Here is an 18,197-nt window from a genome sequence, read left to right as displayed (position 1 = left end):
CAGTAAATAAATGTGAAAACTTTCAATCAAAGATGTAAAACAGCATAAAAAATAACCAATTAATTGTGATTCCAATAGAATTAATTTAACATTACAACTGAATGACTTGTGAGTTGAAGTTTAGTCGTTGTGTAAGAGAGTCCGTTATGCTTTGGAAAAATAAGTAACCTACATCAAATCGAAAAAGAATGTCCATAATATTTTATTAAGTGTAATATAGATTGGATTTGAAAGACTTTATGTGTTCTCAATGCGTTAGTGTTAGCTTTAATTTTCCAACTATCCACAATTTTATTTTATTCCAGTATAAGAAACGATGCATAAATGAAGAGTGAGAGACAGTGCGTTTGATTTCGTCATTAAGAAGACTGAATCAATTTAGTGTTCTTGAATTCCGAGCTAATCTTCAAAGTCCATGATTTATACTCATTATTGAGTGTAATATATTGTATTAGTGAGTATTAGAACTATATTTTACGTATGTAGTACAGTACAATATTGTTTCATCAAATAATACCTGGATTTTATCTTAAATGTTCAAAACCTTGCTTACTTGAGGCGGATTGCCACACATCAATATCAGTGTAAGGGTTATGTACAGTGAAAATATTATCCACATGAGTTCTAATGGGACTATTCCTACTCAGCTCGACCGAACCAGTATGAATAGTTCCATTAGGACTTATGTGAATAACATTTTTACCAACTGATTCTGATATGTGGAATCCACCTTAGCTCACAATTAATAAATGATTAATCAATGAAAAAAATATTATGCCAGTGGAAGAGACAATTCAACTCATTCATATTATTATTGGTAGGCTATCACAGTATAAATTTTTGTTGTTATGTTAAGGCACAGAAGAGTAGGCTATAAATGTTGTACACAGAAGTGTAGTCTATATGAGACATGATTCCCTTTGTAAGTAATAATTATAGTTGGCCCTCAACTTAGATTCAGAATGCGATCCGATGTACTTGAGCTATATCCATTCACTTTGAATATTTCATGATGATTTAAGCCATTTAAAATTCAGCTCCTCTTCCAGAATTGAGTCGATATCTTATGAGGAACAATAGTTCAAAAAATATTATATTTTTTCAATTTAAGAAGTTTGTGAAATCACATTCCTTTACCAGTCGTTATTTGTATTTTATATTTTAGAAGTAGAAGTAGAACTTTTTTCAAGTTGTTGAGCTGTTTACTTGAATAGCTGAATTTTTCAAAGTTGCTCCAATTAGTTAAGTTGCTTTCTGAGTTTTAGTTGAATAATTATTTATTCTGGTGTGAATCTAATAAAATATTATCTAATTATTGGTGGAAATGAAGAACATTTAGAAATGGAGTGAGGAACATTGAGAAATGAGGAGACTCGCAACCACATTCTTGTATCCCTGAAGAAATATTTCGATGATTAACAAGTATAGTTTTGGATTGATGAAATTGATTGGGTTGTTTGTTCAAAGGCATATTCTCTGAGCATCCCGGTCTTGATATCAAACTAACGGTTCTATCAGTGATAGCAATTGAAGCCTGACTAGTGAATTTTGACAGAGGTTCAAATTTTTGTCAAGCACTGTCAGGATTACTGTAATCTCTATCTGATAAGGTGTCGAGCGAGGTGTGCTCTCCTGCCTTGCCTGGGCTGAATCTCATTCTTTCTGCCGTTCAAGGAGTAGGAAGAAGTTTATTCGTTGACTGTGATTTGTGTAGATTTGCTTTCAAGGCTTCGCGTTCAATTTTAAATTGAAAACGTTAACATTTGTGTTATTCGGTTTGGGAATTAATAGATTTAATTTTTTTGAATATCGGACATTCTTTTAGAAAAGAATCTAGCTAATATATTAATAGAATTAATAGAATCCTAATTTTCGGTTTGCCTGGGTAAAAAGAAAAAGTTATTACTTTTTCAGTTGTATCGAATCTTACTTCAAATTTTACTACTCAAGTCATTATTACATTTTTAACTCTTAATTTTAATTAAATAAAATAGACTACTCAAATTGACGTGTTGTTAATAAAATAAAGCCTTTTCCGTTGCTTAATAGTTTCATTATTTAAGCTTTCATCGAAAAACGCTCTGGTTTGATTTTTAATATTGGATTTTTGTGGTTTAACATGGGAGATAGCTTCTTCAGCTCTAAAGGAAAATCTGTAAATACGTTTTTTGGAAAGAAATGGAGGGGATCAAATTCGAGAAAGAATAATGGTGAGCTGATTTTATACAAATATTTTTCATCTTTCATTATTCTCTTTATAATGATTAATATCTTTATTTTTTTAGTTTATTCTCATCGTAATCTAATTATCATAATAATATTTTCAAGAAGCAGCAATAATTTTTTTCCAGTCAGTCACATGGCCAGTCCAACATGTCTAAAGTTGTTCCAAATTGATAAACTGCCTCGTGGTCCCATGATTTTGATTAATTTTTGTTCTCTTATATTTAATTCATTATTTTAAAAAACTCTTTTTGATCAAGCGACTTCCATAATTTGACGATTATCTTTAATTATTGTATGAATAATTGTGTAATCTGCCTACATATCAAGTTGATTCCTGTAAGTAGAAGCTTATGAATTAAAGGATGAATGATCGTTCTTAGTGAGCATTCCAACCCTGATTTTCTATACCCTTCCTTGAAACTTTGTTTTAACTCGCTAAGTGATAAGCTCTAAATTCACAGTGTTAGTGGGCAAAAAATACAAAGCAGAACTTGAAAAAACTATAGCGATATAGAAAATAATATAATTCATGCTTAGTGAATTCATTAAAAAATGCTTAATGAATCCCACCTCCAATTCTTTAATAGTAAATGAACTTAGTCTATATTTTTAGCTCATTATAATTTCAATTATTGTGTAAATCATTTTGTAACCTGTCTACATATCAAGTTGATTCCTGTAAGTAGAAGCTTATGAATTAGTAGATGAATGATCGTTCTTATGTTTTTAGTAAGCATGTCAACTTAGAATTTGAGAGTTTTCTATACTATGATTTGATATACCCTTGTCTTATAACCCCTGATTTTCTATACCCTTATTTCAAACTTCGATTCAAATCGCTAAGTGTTGAGCTCTAAATTCATAGTGTTAGTGGGCGAAAAATACGGAGCAGAATTTGAAGAAACTATAGTGAAATTATAAAAAAAACAATATTATTTATGCTTAGCAAATTCATAATAAATTTCTTAGTGAATTCTATCGCTTATTTTTTCTATAATAAATTAACATAGAGTCATTGTATTTCCAGCTCATTACATCTGTTGATAGGCCTACGTTTAATTTTATTGTAAAGTGCATTGTGTTAAGGAGACTTGTTCACTTGTCCCCATTTATTAATTTTTTCATCCATTTATTATAAATGTAAATGTAATTTTCCTAAAAAATAAATATATTAACATTTTATGATCTTGGAAAATTTCATTCTACTATTATTCTTAAAATTATTTTTTATCTATTTAAAACAAATTCATAAACTTTTCAGTTTCTGCAGTATTGAAGTGAAACCGAGCTGGAAACATGTTTTTACAATAGGTGTTATAACTTGATGAAACGTGTGTGTTTTTTAAAATCAAATATGATGTACCAATTAAAATTTCCGATTTTCATTGTGAATGATTCATAAATTATTCTGATAATGAAATATAATATAAGAAATTATGATGAATGATGTAAAATTGATTTATTATTTTAGTAATTTATGTAATTATGTTGTTTGAGCTTCAATTATTCGAAAGTCATAAATTTTAATCCTATTTTATTTATTTTTACAGTTGGCAATGATGGAGGGATTACAATAAATGCCCTGTTCAGGAAGGTGACTGCTTTGTCGAAAGAGAGGCTTGATTGTCTACCAATGGCCAAATCAAAACCTGAACTACAATACTCAAGGGTAAGAATATTATTTCCTGTTTTCAACATACAGTAATTAGTTCCACCACTTTTCATTCACCATTATATCAGAGTATAATTATTCCAATATGTGCTTTTTATATATGTCTAGGAAGTTTAAAAACTTATTCAAGTTACTCTTATAAATTTATCTTCAATTCCTGGATTAAGAAGTTCGAATTTATAAAAAATTGTATTTTTGAAAGCTCATAGATAAAACACTATTGAAGTGTCAAATGTGAAAAAGAGATGGATGTGTTCAATAAATTCTTACGATAATTTTCTCATACATGTACAGAATTTATGGATTTTTTGTAACATACAAGTTTGTAGCAACCCATTTTCAATTTATCAACGAATTTTTATAGTTTAAAAGATAATTCATTAACGGCTATAATCTACTCATATCTTTTAGATCAGCTCTTTAATTTTATGAAAGATAATCTTTTAAATCTATTCCAGAATTGATTTATTTAATCATAATATTGAACTTTGCACAAGCAGCAATTTTGTTCTCAATAATTATCTGCTCAGTAAGTCCGTCCTAAAGGAGCATAGCTTATATGAATAATTCTTTTCAGTCAAGTTGAAATATTAAGTATTTTTCAACATTTTATTTTTTTTTTAAATATTGATTTTATTCTGTTCAGATTTACTCACATGTTGAGAATGAGCTTTGAATATTTCCACTGATAATGTTTTTTTGACAATGAAATATTGCAATTAGATATTTAATATTCAAACAATTAACTATTGTTATCCTACAGGAGATACTAGTCGAGTTGATGAATCATCCATTATCGAAGAAAAAGCCAAAATGCTTGGATTCGTCTTCTTTAAGGTAATTTTCATTGTCTCATTCATTAAAACTTTCATCTAACGTATAATAATTTGAAACACTTTTCTATAATTTTTTTCTTTAAATACTGTAGTGTAAAAGTGCATATTAACTCAATATTTTCTCCATTCTTATTTTCTTTACTGTCAAAAACATGTGTTATGAATTTTCATAATGGGACTTATATGACGTGACTCATTATTTTGTGCATTTTCTATTTCGAAACGGTTTTGTGTTGACGATGAGTAATCATAATTTTGTACGTGGTCAATGTGTTTGACGATTATTATGAAACATTGATTACGGTTTTATCAAATGTTCATATCTATTTTATATTGTGCTCATCTTACTAAGTCACCAGTATTTCCATGTAACAGTTTTGAGGAATTTGATATGAATAAATTATAATTAATAATCTAAAAAATTATACGATTATTAAATAAACTGAATTTATAGATATAGTATGATTCAATTAAACTATTAACTCAATAATAATGTATAAACGTTGATTATTCTGAGACTTTATTAAAATGAGAAAGTTGAACAGTTCAGTTCAAGAACTTATATTATCATTATTTGTATACTCTTTCTAATAAATCTTATAAATTGATACTTCTAGATCAATTGCGTGTAATCGGAATAAAAATGGAAATTGGGAACAGAGTAGTGACTCACACACGGAAGATGAGAAAAACGGTGAAAATCATAAGGTAAGTTTAATTTCTAGAATTGTGTATGATATTATTCACATTAAATACCATTTGAACATGAATAACAATATTTTTTAAACACATTATTAAAATGGATCAGAGTAATTCAATCCAGTTAATACAGTTAATAAAATACCAAAGTATCTTTCAAAGTTTTCCTGGTCACTTGTTCGTGGCTCATAACCTACTTCATCTTGACACAAATTGCTAAAATTTATCAAAGAAGCTACAGTTCTCTGTTTTGATCTTCTATATTAACTGCGCTGTTTCAAAGGTTTTTCACTTTGATAAAAAATCTGATGAAAATTCAATACATTCCTGCACTGCAGTTGATGCAATTTTAACCTATTTTCCCGTTCGATACTTTTAACCTATTTCATCTCAACTCAAATTTTTAAAATTTATTTAAGACGGTTCAATTTACAAATCACCTTGAAAATGAAACCTACAAAAATTTCGAATTTTTTGCAGACTATTTTTCAAGACAGTCTGAAATGTATAACTTCAAAAATAATCAAAAATTATGTTTAATTTAATTTTTGTTGCAGAAGAAAGGTGCAGATAAAGCGAAGAAAGAGCAAGAAGTAGTCCTATGTCCACAGAGAAAAAGTTTCAATTCTGGTTGCTATGTCAGTTCAAATCCATCACAAAATCGGAATTCGACTTCTAGTGACAATACTAAATCCTCTCGCACAGGAAGTCCAACACTGCCAAAAGAAAGGTTTCTCTTTATATTCAATCTGGGAATGGAATCCTAGATATATTTAAACATTCTTGAATATAGGCCTACTATCTATTGCAATACGTTCTATAGTCAAGTCCACGTTTTAATGGCAGTGTAGAAAGATAGGAGAACAACGTTGCCGATTCTCAGTCTTGTCAATGCCTTCTATAGAAGGTAGCTGATACAGGTTTATTGATCTAATATTCACTGTTCATTATCGTTTAAAATAATCAATTATATTTTATCAAGCAAGAAATTATTATTCAATATTTTAATAATGAATTTTCATAATCAAGATGAAATATTTTGTAAATATTAAATTAAATAAAAATACTATGAAATTGTCTTTTTTGTATTTAGTCTAATTTTGTTAATTATTTATTCTGCATTGTTAAAAGACGATCTGTCAACAGAGCTAAGTGAGAAAGAGATAGCACTATCCGCTTTGTTGGATGATAGACAAGGATAGCAATACAATTGCTAATCAAACACTGCCATTATTTTGTGGACCTCACTATAGTTGATGTGACATTCCAGTTGTATCTCTTATTGACTTGAAATAGTTGATGGAGAATAAAACTAATAAAAAATAGAATCATAATCAACACCAAGAATGGTTGATAATGTATGGACACGCTAAGCCGTCGGTCCCGGCTGCCTAAAAAGCAGTCATTAGGTCATGTCAGAGGCCCTGAAATTGATCAGTTGCGACCTGAAAACTCTGACACCAGACCTGAGCCAGTCTGGTCACTCGATATTATAACCAAGAATTTATAAAAGGTGAATAATTTACAACTTAAAAATGATTATTGTATCAATTTTTATCTGGTTTGAGCTTTTGTATTATATTAATTTTTTACAAATCCAATCCATCTGAATAGGAAATTAATGTTGAGTGAATAGATTTGAATCAGACTTATTATTTTTATCTTAATATAAGACAAGTAACATTATATTTTTTCAATCAACTGTTATTTTTATTTTAATATATGACTAATCACATTATATTTTTGAACAGAGAATCGTACACTGGTCGTGATGTGGGAGTTCGCCGCATCGGTAGTGGGAGGATTATGGCCAGAGATCCGATGTGGGATTTCCGTGATGGGGATAGTGATAGGAACCAAATGTGAGTGCTTTTAACAATATTTCATTTCTCAATGTTTTATGATGGGCGAGGAAGTATATTAAATTTTTAGGATAAATAAAAATAAAATAAAAACTCCTAGAGAAATTTCTATTGTAGAATCAAATGTATATTCATAAATAATTAAATATAATAAAAAATAAAAATGAATTCATACATTGTACGTTCATACAATTCATACATTTTAAGAATTGAAAATCACTTCACTTATATGGGCTACTTCATTCAAATTAATAAAAACAATATAAACACTTGTAGTACCCTTTTGTTAAAACATTTTAAAAACTTAAAATATTTTACATACATGTTATGAGCAACATCAAATTGACAAGTTTTGTTATAATCTAAAATGAAGTCGTATATTATCTAACAATTACTGTTTTCATTATAATTTAAAATATTATTAAGTCAATAGTTTACAATAGAATATTGTAATTATACCGTACATAAGCTTGAAAGCTACGGGTGATTGGAATTATTATTGGTTTTAACATTATTTAAAGCAAAAGGTCATTAATTTCAAGTTCAAAATACATACCCTTCTAAGACCGCTGGAACTTAAGATAAGATATCAATTTATCAACACAGTTTATCATACATGTAATACAATAAACAATTGGACATCGTCATAGAGATTAATTTGAAATAAGATACAGAAAGAAACCATACAACAATTAAATATGAAAATTGTAGAAAATTATACCGATATAATTAATGCAATGCGTTTATACTTGTATTTATACAATAATTTGTAAGTGCTAATATACAACTTGTAAGTGCCAATATCTACTAGCTATCACAGAAATCTATAACTCTATAGTAGGCCTTTGCAGCAAGAAAGCTGTATAAACTACTTTTGAAAATGCTTATTGACTTAAGCTGCGTACAGATATACGCGCCTCCAACCCGCTCTGCGCACGCTCCGCCCCCGCTCTGCAGTCGCACCGATCATGAACGTTACGGGAGATGTTAGCTCTTCTCGCGTTCCACTCTTGCTCCCCGGTCGATCATCAATCGATCTGCTCGAGTGACGTTCGGTTGCGGAGCAGAGCGAAAGTCTGTACGCACCTTAAGATTTCAAATCGGCAGGCAATTTGTTGTATACTTTAGCACCAATGTAAGAAGGTATTTTCACATACAGTTTCAACCTATGCTTTCTTAAAGCTATATTGTTCCTACTTCTAGTTTTATGATCGTGTTCTTCTGCATTCGTGACCAGTTCCGAGATATGTTTATGGGTGAAAAATAATAATTTGTATATGTAAATAGAAGGTAAGGTGAGAACATTCAAAGAAACAAATGTCTCTCTACAAGACTCATTATACTTGAGACCAGCCATGTATCGTACAGCTATCTTTTGCAGTTTAAAAACCCTTTGGAAATGAAAATCAGCGGTGCCTCCCCACAACATGGGAGTAGAAAAGAGCATAATATACCATTTTTGACACCGATAATGGCACAAATTTCACGATTTTTTTATAACAAATAGATCCTTACTCAGCCTAGTAACTAGTGAATCCACATGCACATCCCACATAATCTTGGATTCAAAGTGTAAGCCAAGCAATTTAACAGAGTCAGTATTGCTAACACATTCGTCACCTATGTATAAATACGGTTCAACCGTATTGTGTCTCAAACTAAAATTTACCAGTTTACTTTTTCTTTAATTGACTGTCAGGAAAATCGTGTCGAAGAACTGGACAACCTGACTTGGAACGCCTGACCGCTCTCTGTATACACACACTCTGTTTTGATATAATACACAACCATACGATCGACATAATATTTAATGTATTCGGAGTCAGGTCTGTGCTTTTCCTAGTTGATGAATTCAAGATGATTATGAATATGCTCATTCAAATTGATTGAACAAATTATATCAATATTTTATCGAACAATAATTTTTTGTCATTCTCTGCACTGTCTGTTAAGAGATTTGGTGTACAATACAAGCAAGGTTTGACGGTGGTAGAGTCAGTGACTAGTACAGTGAAAATATAATTGCCATTAGTTGAGCCCGGCCGAGCGAGTATGAATCCATGGGGAGAATATTTTCACTGTATCTGACACGTTCACTGATACTGATCTGTGGGAATGTGTCTTTAAGCGACAGGAGCTCACCTATTTACGTTTTGCTGACGATGCCCTCAGCGGCTCTAGGATTGAGTATGTTGATGATTAGATGTGCATTTTTCAAAGTATGTTGCACATTTTAATTAAACTAAGTCTTGATTATAATAAATCGTGATTTAGTAATATTGTGATCGTGATATTGTAAAGATTCGTGATATTATGATTGATTCAGTCCATTATTAATACACATCCTATTTTTAGAACTGAAATACAAGCTAATAAGCGTATCTAAGAAGAATATTTTGACACAATATAATAAAACAATGATTGCCATGACTACAAAAACATTAATATAGCTTTATTAATCATGCAACATTTTGATAATGAATTTGAAGTATTCACTCAATTGAAATTTAGATTCAATTATAAGCAAGTAATTTTGTCCTAAGTAGTAGTAAATACTGCTTATGAGATTTCTATAATTATAGACTTAACGTATAACGTATGATCAGTAACGTTTCTATATATTTAACGTATACTCAATGGTCCATTAGATTTAAGTGTCGTAGAAACCAAGCCTTATCTAATTTTATCGTCCTAGAATGATATCAAATCAAAGTGAATTCCCAGGTATGTAAGGTATTTACATCTGGTTGCAAATAGTTCTGAATATAGAAAAAGCCAATGTAGAAGCAATTTCCTCAAATAACTTTTTTCAGAAGGCTACTCATAGATACTGCCTACGTTTTAATATTACTAAGAAAAACTAGGCCCAACAATGTTTCTGCACACAAAATAATGAGGATCGAAATATTTTTTCACTTGAATGGGATTTAAATATTTTCTAAAGGAGATCATACAAAGAGAATGGTCATTATTTTCATGTGAAATAAGATATTTTATCAACCCTATCATGTTGATATTTTAAAAATGAATTAAAATGAATATCTTCACAGTAACAAGACAAACATGGTTCAATATAATCTTATTATGTTGTTAATTTGTAGGTATGATAAAAGACCAATGGACAGGAGAAATGACAATGAGTCAAAATACCAACAACGTGATAAGGGTAACCGGTACGGCAATGATAGAAAACGTGTGTTGGGAGAGAATAACAGAACAGAGGAAACACCTGAATGGTTTTCAGGTAAGCGATGAAACAAATTCATATTTTATATTATAACATTGTGTTGCGGATATCTTCCATGATATATCTTCTACATGAACTCAAATTGACTCATTGTATAAGTACAGTGTTTGGCACCATAATTTATTTTTTCAACCTTGAATAGAAAATGCATATTTTATTTTTGCGTATGCACAAGAAAATTGGAATTTGGTTTTTACAACTTGTAGATATTTTGTGCATTTTTTCTCTATTCTCATTATACTATTCTACTTCAATAAGAGTATTCATAGTGTCTACTTCAATAAGAGTATTCATAGTGATCCTGTGCTCCAGCTTGTTCAAACATAATCTACAAACACAGATAATCGAATAATCTATTTTCGTTGAACAACAACTCTATAGATATCTATTATCTGAGCTACTACTTTCGTACCTATTTCCATCGTAGGCGCTTAGACACAATGACTAATAGAGATGCCACACAAGTTATTCAAATATACTTATTTTTAGTCCCATGGAAGTCAAGTAGCTTGAGTCAAAAAACAGTATACTTTGTATACTTGAATATTCTTTTTTCGGTTCCAAAGAGTGCTTCTTAAGACATTAGGCGGAGAAAAAATGTTTTTTTCCACAAGTAATATTAAAGAATACTCCGTATTCCAGATATCTTTAATATAGGCCTAATGATTTTTGGAGTGTCATGATTCTTTCAAGAAATGCAGGAGTGATGTTTTCTTGGATGTTTTTCTGTAGGTGTTTATTTTTTGTTTATCTATATACTACTATAAATACTAACAAAAGCTTTCTTTTAGGTGGACCAACATCACAACACGACCATATAGAACTCCGCGGATTTGATGATTCATTCGATGAAAAATTAAGTAGCCGGAAAAATAATAAAAAGTCCAGTAAGTATTGCAAAACAAAGTAGCAATTTTCTTTAAATGTAGAGGGATTTATAAGTCTCAAACAAAACTGATTTTCTTTTTATACTTTCTTTTTGAATGAGTAATTATTGGTTTCATGTATAAACTAGAAACTTGACTTGAATCAAACAGAATTTTCAAGACATTAGTTTATATGCGACTCCTTAATCATATACTACTCTGTGAGACCTAGAACCATATCGTTTTTTTTTGTATTGAATATTTACTTGATTATCACAATCACTTTATCGATAACTTAATATACTCTTATATAGATTTATTCACATGCTTTTTCAAAACACAGAATGATTCAAAATGAATGTCCCAATTTCAAAGAATTATATCATTTATTCTAAAAAACGATGCACACATACCAATTTCACATTAAATTACTCACAGAAACATAAGTTATCACAAAAGTTTGGAATGTTCTTACATTTTTTGTCCACTTTTTGTGGCTCGGACGACATCTACACAAAAGTGAGGCCCATACAACGTGGTTGAAAATAAACAAGAAACGTTCCCATGTTTTGTTTGGTGAGGTTATTCGGTTCCCCCACATACAAAAATCATGTTGATTGACTTACCGCTTACATGAAACGTTGCCTCATCGCTATGAACAATACTCGCTTAAAGTGAACATTTTGTGTGCAATTTGAAAAACCCATGCCTTCTTGTTCAAGCCTCAAAAGGAGGGTAAATAAAACACTTCTAATACAATATAAACATTGTTTTTCTGTGAATAATTCAAGTGGAATCATTTTGTGTGCATCGTTTTTCAAAATGAATACGATTGCTTGAAATTGAATCATTCTCTTGAATTGAATTTTTTTCAAAGTACCTTTTTCCTAGGTTATCGAAGTTGAGAAACATCTGTATTCCTCTACAATTAGAGCTTATAAACTGCAAAAAGAGAAAATTACATTGAGAAAAAGGTTGAAAAATACTAGAAAGCAAAGTATTATTAGAATTATGAGTAAAAGAAATAATAAGATAGTATTATTAGAATTATGAGTAAAAGAAATAGTAAGATAGATTAATTTAATGAATTCTTCAATCCATAACTAAGTAATTTGTTATCTCCATTTTTTTCTGAAAGAAAATGTCAAGTTTTTGGATGAAATGGTATCCTATTAATCTGGAATGTGTTTTTCAGATTCACGTTCAAACAAGAAGAATTCGACTGATTCCAAACACTGGGTCTTCCAAACCAACGGATGAGAATGCACTGAAGAAGTTCTGTCAGAAGAAGTCGCCGTTCGGCGTTGATTCTGATGTGAGGTTATCGTTTTCTTCGGATGTAACCAGCATCTCTAGTCATGCCACTGATTCAACTTTGGATCCGTACAACAAACAGAGAGCTGATCAACATCAAGCTATCCTTGAGGACGAAGGAATCAACCCAGAAAAGGCATTCTCATCGTCTCCTAAAAAAAATGAGTTTTCGCTGGAGGATTTCTTGAAATTCGACTCATTTCCTGGAATAATTCCGGTGTGTATCCCTCATTGATTTGCTGTTTTTCCTCTTTTCTACTGGTTTACGCCCTCTCCTCTAAACGGTTTTGTTAACTACAACACATTTTGACCTACAACGTTACCCCCCTCCATAAAGCTGTTCAATCCCTGAACAGTTAAGGTACATCTATTTGAGCTTTCCTTCCAGGATTCCAGGAACCAGAGGCAATGATCATAATCTTAATTTTTATTCATTCATAAATACCTTCATTGTATTATCATTCATCCCATCATCATCACCTAGGCTTAAAATACTTCTAGAAAGTCGCCTTTATAAAATAATAAATAAATCCAACAGATCCATGTAAATCCAATCTGACCCGTCCAGCTGCAAATCATCAATGCACACTCTGAAGATGGTTCCTAGTTTTTTCTTTATCATCTGTAGCATTGTAGAATCCTGAATGTCCTGATGGTTCCCACAGCCCACAGTCCCTCACTGTGCCATTGCTGTCTCTGCAAAAACTATTTTTGTAGCTATTTCTGAGTCTGTTTTGCAGTTCCTTAATCTTCTTTTGTGAAGTATAAAATTCTTCATTAAAATTTCAACTTTTCTATTTTAACCACTAGAATTTCATTTTTCTCTTTTCCCTTCAGATTCACGTTCTTAAATAGTCTTATGCAATTTACTTCCTAGAATTAATAACTTATTATTTCAAACTTACTTTCTAGAATTGACTTACTTTCTTATATTTTTGATTTCCAACGTTGTTAAAGATGTCTTATTTTCTTCTAATTAGCTTTTTAAAGATTAAAACTCACTGACCAGTTTACCAGCTTCAGTTTCAAAAAGTAGTTCTCTGGATGTATACCCTCATTTATTTACCAGTGCTTCACAAAGTCGTTCCTTTAGACTCGTGAGTCACACTTTCTTCCCAGCCACTAAATTTCACAAAGAAAATCCGCCTCAATAAAACTAACTGCTCACTTATGTCACCAATTGTTATGTTCCTAACCGGGTTCAAATTAATCAGAGGAGAATTTACTCATATATTTTCAATTTCGTAACAAGAACTCATTTCTAAGAGCATTCTCGTCCAATCTAAGAACAGAACCATCAACAAAAACCCGTCTTATCTTTCTCATCTATTCAATCAAAATTGAATGTACAATTTTTGAAGATCAGATAAGACTATGTGCTTATTATTTCAATATTTTAATAAACAATTTCAGGCTTGACTTATATTGTTTCATGTTGCTGAATCGTCTTTATATTCTTATTTTCTTCAATAAGTCGAATTTAGTTTGATATGTATCGTAACCCTCGTGAAATTTAAATTATTTGTTGACGAGCATAATATTATTGGTGTTTTCCAACAGAAACAGGGCGATTATGCTGAAGGCTCAAGATTTAGTAGATGGTTCAAGAAGGATTCTGAAAACAGTCAATTGTCAATTTCCAACGATTCTGCCGCTTTCAATAACATGGTCAATGGTAAGTATCATGGCTTACTTTAGATAATTACTCTATCTATAGTAGGCTATGAAAGTACCAATCCCTAGACGCATTTCATTCATGAAATCGGTCAATCGCTGTAGCATCTATAATCAATGCTTCGCGACAACTTTGAAATTTTTATTTTTTAATTTTCGACCCAATTTAAAGTAAATGAATCCTTTATTTGGCGCGAGCCACACACTTTTATCAATCCGTAGTAAATAGTTTTCCTAGTTCAATAGACTCTCATCTATCAATATTAAAGTAGGCACTTTACTGAATGTGATCAGTGTTGAGTTTCAGTTGAACTGAATGTTAAAATGAATGGTGTAACTACCAAACCTACCTTCCAGTTATATTAATAAATAAGTCATTGTTGCAACATCAATAATTATTATTCAATATTTTGTTTCAATCGTTGTTCACTAAAAAATTCAATCTTTATTTGTACTGAGAGCAAGCTTTTGAAATCATGTATGTGGGTAGTTATTTGAGTATTTATTCACAACTAGCCGGCAGGCTCGCTTTATTCGCCTAGCCAGGGATAATCCAGGGATGAGACAAGCAAACTCGCTTCGCTCGCCTGCATCTGTGCTTGCTTCCTCCCGTCAAATATAAATTTCAAGGATCGATTCAATCACCAGCTGACTGATACCACGCAGGAAAACCTCGATTTTGGTCGTATCCTCGGAAAAAGTTTGAAGCCCTTCTAACATAAATTTTTTAGAACCTAACTGAAAATATGTACCAAATTTGAACATGTTCTGCTCATTTGCTTTCGATTTAAAGCTGATAAAGATAAGCCGATTTTGGGCGTATCTTTGTCGTAATTTCCAAGTCCTTTAACAACACCTTATACAACATTGAACACTTTAGCTGAACTTCTGTATCAAATTTCAACATTTTTGCCAATTAGTTATTGAAAAAGCAGAAAACGCTGGAAACCGCAGATTTTTGGAGTATCTTGAGAATTTTTTCAAACCCGTTCTTAGTGCCCTTCTAGGAGGCCAACTGAACATACATGTCAAATTTGAACGTATTTGGTTCAGTAGATTTTTAGTTTTGTTGATTATGAATGTGTGAATGACTGAATGAATCAGCACCATTTCGCTTTTATATATACAAATAATAATGATTTTTGAAATTACTTTCAGACATCACTGGTCACACAGAAGCGAAACCCGAAGCAGATAATTACTTCACACCCATCTCTCCAGAGTCTACTATGAAGCTTCACAAACCTCGACCTCAACTCAAGCTGAACCGATCCAATCAAAAAGAGCCCGTGAATCAGAAAGGCTCCAGTCTATTAGAAATCCTCCATGGAGGGGCTCCACGATCTGTAGCCAACATGCAAGACCTAGGTAATTATTTTTTTCGCCACACTGCACAGAAAATATCAATCAATAATTTTAGTCCTGTTTTGTTTAACGTGAAACTGGTATGTTTCTAGGTTAGGAAGATGTGGTTTTACGTGAATGAAAACAGCTGATCTCGATTTGTGTCCTGTAAAGTCCGGAAAGTGTTTATTTCCCAAAAACTTACAGTTTGTGTATTTGTTCATTATGCACGACGAGTGCACGAAAGTCCTGTTTTAGGGCTGGTACCTGTTCTTGTCGTCTGGTACCTTGAGAAAGATAGCATTCGAAACCAATATTTCTTTCTAATAGGCTGATTTTATTGACAAGTTTTGAAAGAAATTATAAATCAAACTAATAATTCAAACTGTGTAATTCAAACTCAGAGTTTTGAATGTAGGTTAGGTTTCGGATTTAGCTATTTGTTGTTAACTCACTTGTATACTGTTTACGGATTGTGTGAAACAAATATCGTACCATACAAAAGTGCATATATCGTACCGTGAATGTCTGTTACAAGGTCTAGGACGCGCGCATAGTGAGGAGGGAAGTAGTCTCCATTTAATGGAGTTCTCCATAAGGCATTTTGAGAACAGAAGCTGCGCTGCTTTCACCCGTGGCTTTCCTTCTCTTTTAGAGCTTAAAAAGGGGCCTCGCATGAAGACAACCGAGTTTCAGTTTTGTGCGGTCAATCGCGCGGTGCTTCAATCAGTAGCTCTAAAGTTACAATGAAGAAGGAAAGCCGCGTGTAAAAGCAGCTCGGAGTCCCTCTTCATAATGCTTTATGGGGAACTTCATTATACAGAGTGGGTGAAAAGTCCGAGAACGGCTTAATATCTCATACATAACGGTGATTTGATGGTGGGTGTGATTGTGGATCCTACTCAAATTGAAAATACTACTTTACTATGACTTCAAAAATCTGGCGCGCCATCTTGGATCCGCCATATTGGATGCAACTTTTTTTTTCAAATAGGAAGATGGTCATGCGATACATGATTTCTATACGAAATTTCAAGAAAAAAAGAATGGTGAAAACCGCATATCGATATCTCAAACCGTTCAGAAGATATTCACATATTAATCAATACTATTCATAGCAGAAAGAAAAGAAAAAAGTCCGAGAACGGCTTAGTATCTCATAAAAGATTGTGATTCCAATGTGGGTGTGATTGGGGATTTCTCTCGAATTGAAAATACTACTTTACTATGAAATCAAAAATCTGGTCCGCCATCTTGGATCCGCCATATTGAATGCAACTTTATTTTTTCACATGTGAAGGTTATCATGCGATACATGATTTGGATACGAAATTCCAAGAAAAAATGAATGGTGAAAACTGCACATCGATATCTCGAACCGTTCAGAAGATATTCACATTATTAATCAATACCACTTATGTATTTCATTTTTGATATGCATGATATTGATTAATATGTGAATATCTTCTGAACGGTTTGAGATATCGATGTGCGGTCTTCGCCATTCATTTTTTCTCTAAATTTCGTATCGAAATCATGTATCGCATGACCACCTTCCTATTTAAAAAAATTAAGTTGCATTCAATATGGCGGATCCAAGATGGCGGACCAGATTTTTGAAGTCTTAGTAAAGTAGTATTTTCAATTTGAGTACGATCCCCAATCACACCCATCGTCAAATAACCTTTGCGTATGAGATATTAAGCCGTTCTCTGACTTTTCACCCACTCTGTATGAAGACCTCTTCTCTCCTTACTATGCGCACATACATGAAATTCCAGTCTCGGCTAAAGCTTTGCCTGTAAACATCTTGCTTGCCCCGTAAACCGATATTTCTCGGCCGCGTGAAGTGATACACTATAACGCTATTACTATCGAATTGCTTGAGAAGAAAACTTTTATAATTATTGAACTAGTGTGTACACGTACTTAGCAACAGGTCTCCGCGAATCGATATCGTAGGACAGGAATAGATAAGATTTTAAACCCCTGAGATCTGAGATGTATGGTTCCGATTTACCACATAACTCGGAATTATACCACATACCTCTTCTTTTCGGGATTGATCTTCAAATTACAAATAGTATACCATTATAAAGTACTTGAAAAGTAGAGTAGGCTATATTCATCAAGGTTACTCAAAATATAAATAAAATATCAATCGATGAATTAGTTGGAATGAGCTAAGAAATAAGAAATACACGAAATATTTCACTGACGGAAATATGTACATAATCATTAGACTTAGAATTTATAAGCGAAAAAAATGTTTGGATTTGGGTTTGGAAGTGTGGATTTGGTTCAAACCACCGATATTCTGAATGCAAGGCAAACACTTCTCCACTGCGTTCTTATTTCACTTTGTAGACTGCAGCTTTTATCGTACTAGAGTAGAAAGAAGGTTAGTTTGTAACGTTACGTAAGAAACCTTAGAAATAGCATATTTCAAAAAAATCG

General features: G+C 31.9%; 1 protein-coding gene across 5 annotated transcripts in view; it reads left to right on the top strand.

Annotated features, from left to right (window-relative positions):
• The window catches only part of LOC111064293 (basic-leucine zipper transcription factor A), a 58,531-nt gene that overhangs the window by 6,568 nt on the left and 33,766 nt on the right, over nucleotides 1–18,197 (top strand). For 2 of the 5 annotated variants that reach the window (XM_022352004.2, XM_039441750.1), the window contains exons 1-11: nucleotides 1,652–2,210; nucleotides 3,777–3,895; nucleotides 4,662–4,735; nucleotides 5,352–5,442; nucleotides 5,991–6,163; nucleotides 7,185–7,295; nucleotides 10,397–10,539; nucleotides 11,334–11,429; nucleotides 12,604–12,939; nucleotides 14,283–14,397; nucleotides 15,555–15,764. In XM_022352004.2, coding sequence (XP_022207696.2) covers nucleotides 14,388–14,397; nucleotides 15,555–15,764 — 220 coding nt within the window. In that variant the 5' untranslated portion in view covers nucleotides 1,652–2,210; nucleotides 3,777–3,895; nucleotides 4,662–4,735; ... (5 more) ...; nucleotides 12,604–12,939; nucleotides 14,283–14,387. Of the gene's footprint in view, nucleotides 1–305; nucleotides 455–1,646; nucleotides 2,211–3,776; nucleotides 3,896–4,661; nucleotides 4,736–5,351; nucleotides 5,443–5,990; nucleotides 6,164–7,184; nucleotides 7,296–10,396; nucleotides 10,540–11,333; nucleotides 11,430–12,603; nucleotides 12,940–14,282; nucleotides 14,398–15,554; nucleotides 15,765–18,197 lie in introns of those variants that run through there. The other 3 variants (XM_039441751.1, XM_039441752.1, XM_039441753.1) reach the window with 3 other exon arrangements.

Source organism: Nilaparvata lugens, chromosome X, assembly GCF_014356525.2.
Source record: "Nilaparvata lugens isolate BPH chromosome X, ASM1435652v1, whole genome shotgun sequence".
Lineage (NCBI taxonomy): Eukaryota > Metazoa > Arthropoda > Insecta > Hemiptera > Delphacidae > Nilaparvata > Nilaparvata lugens.
The sequence above is the reverse complement of the archived record's forward strand: the minus strand, read 5'-3'. Positions and strand labels throughout refer to the sequence as shown.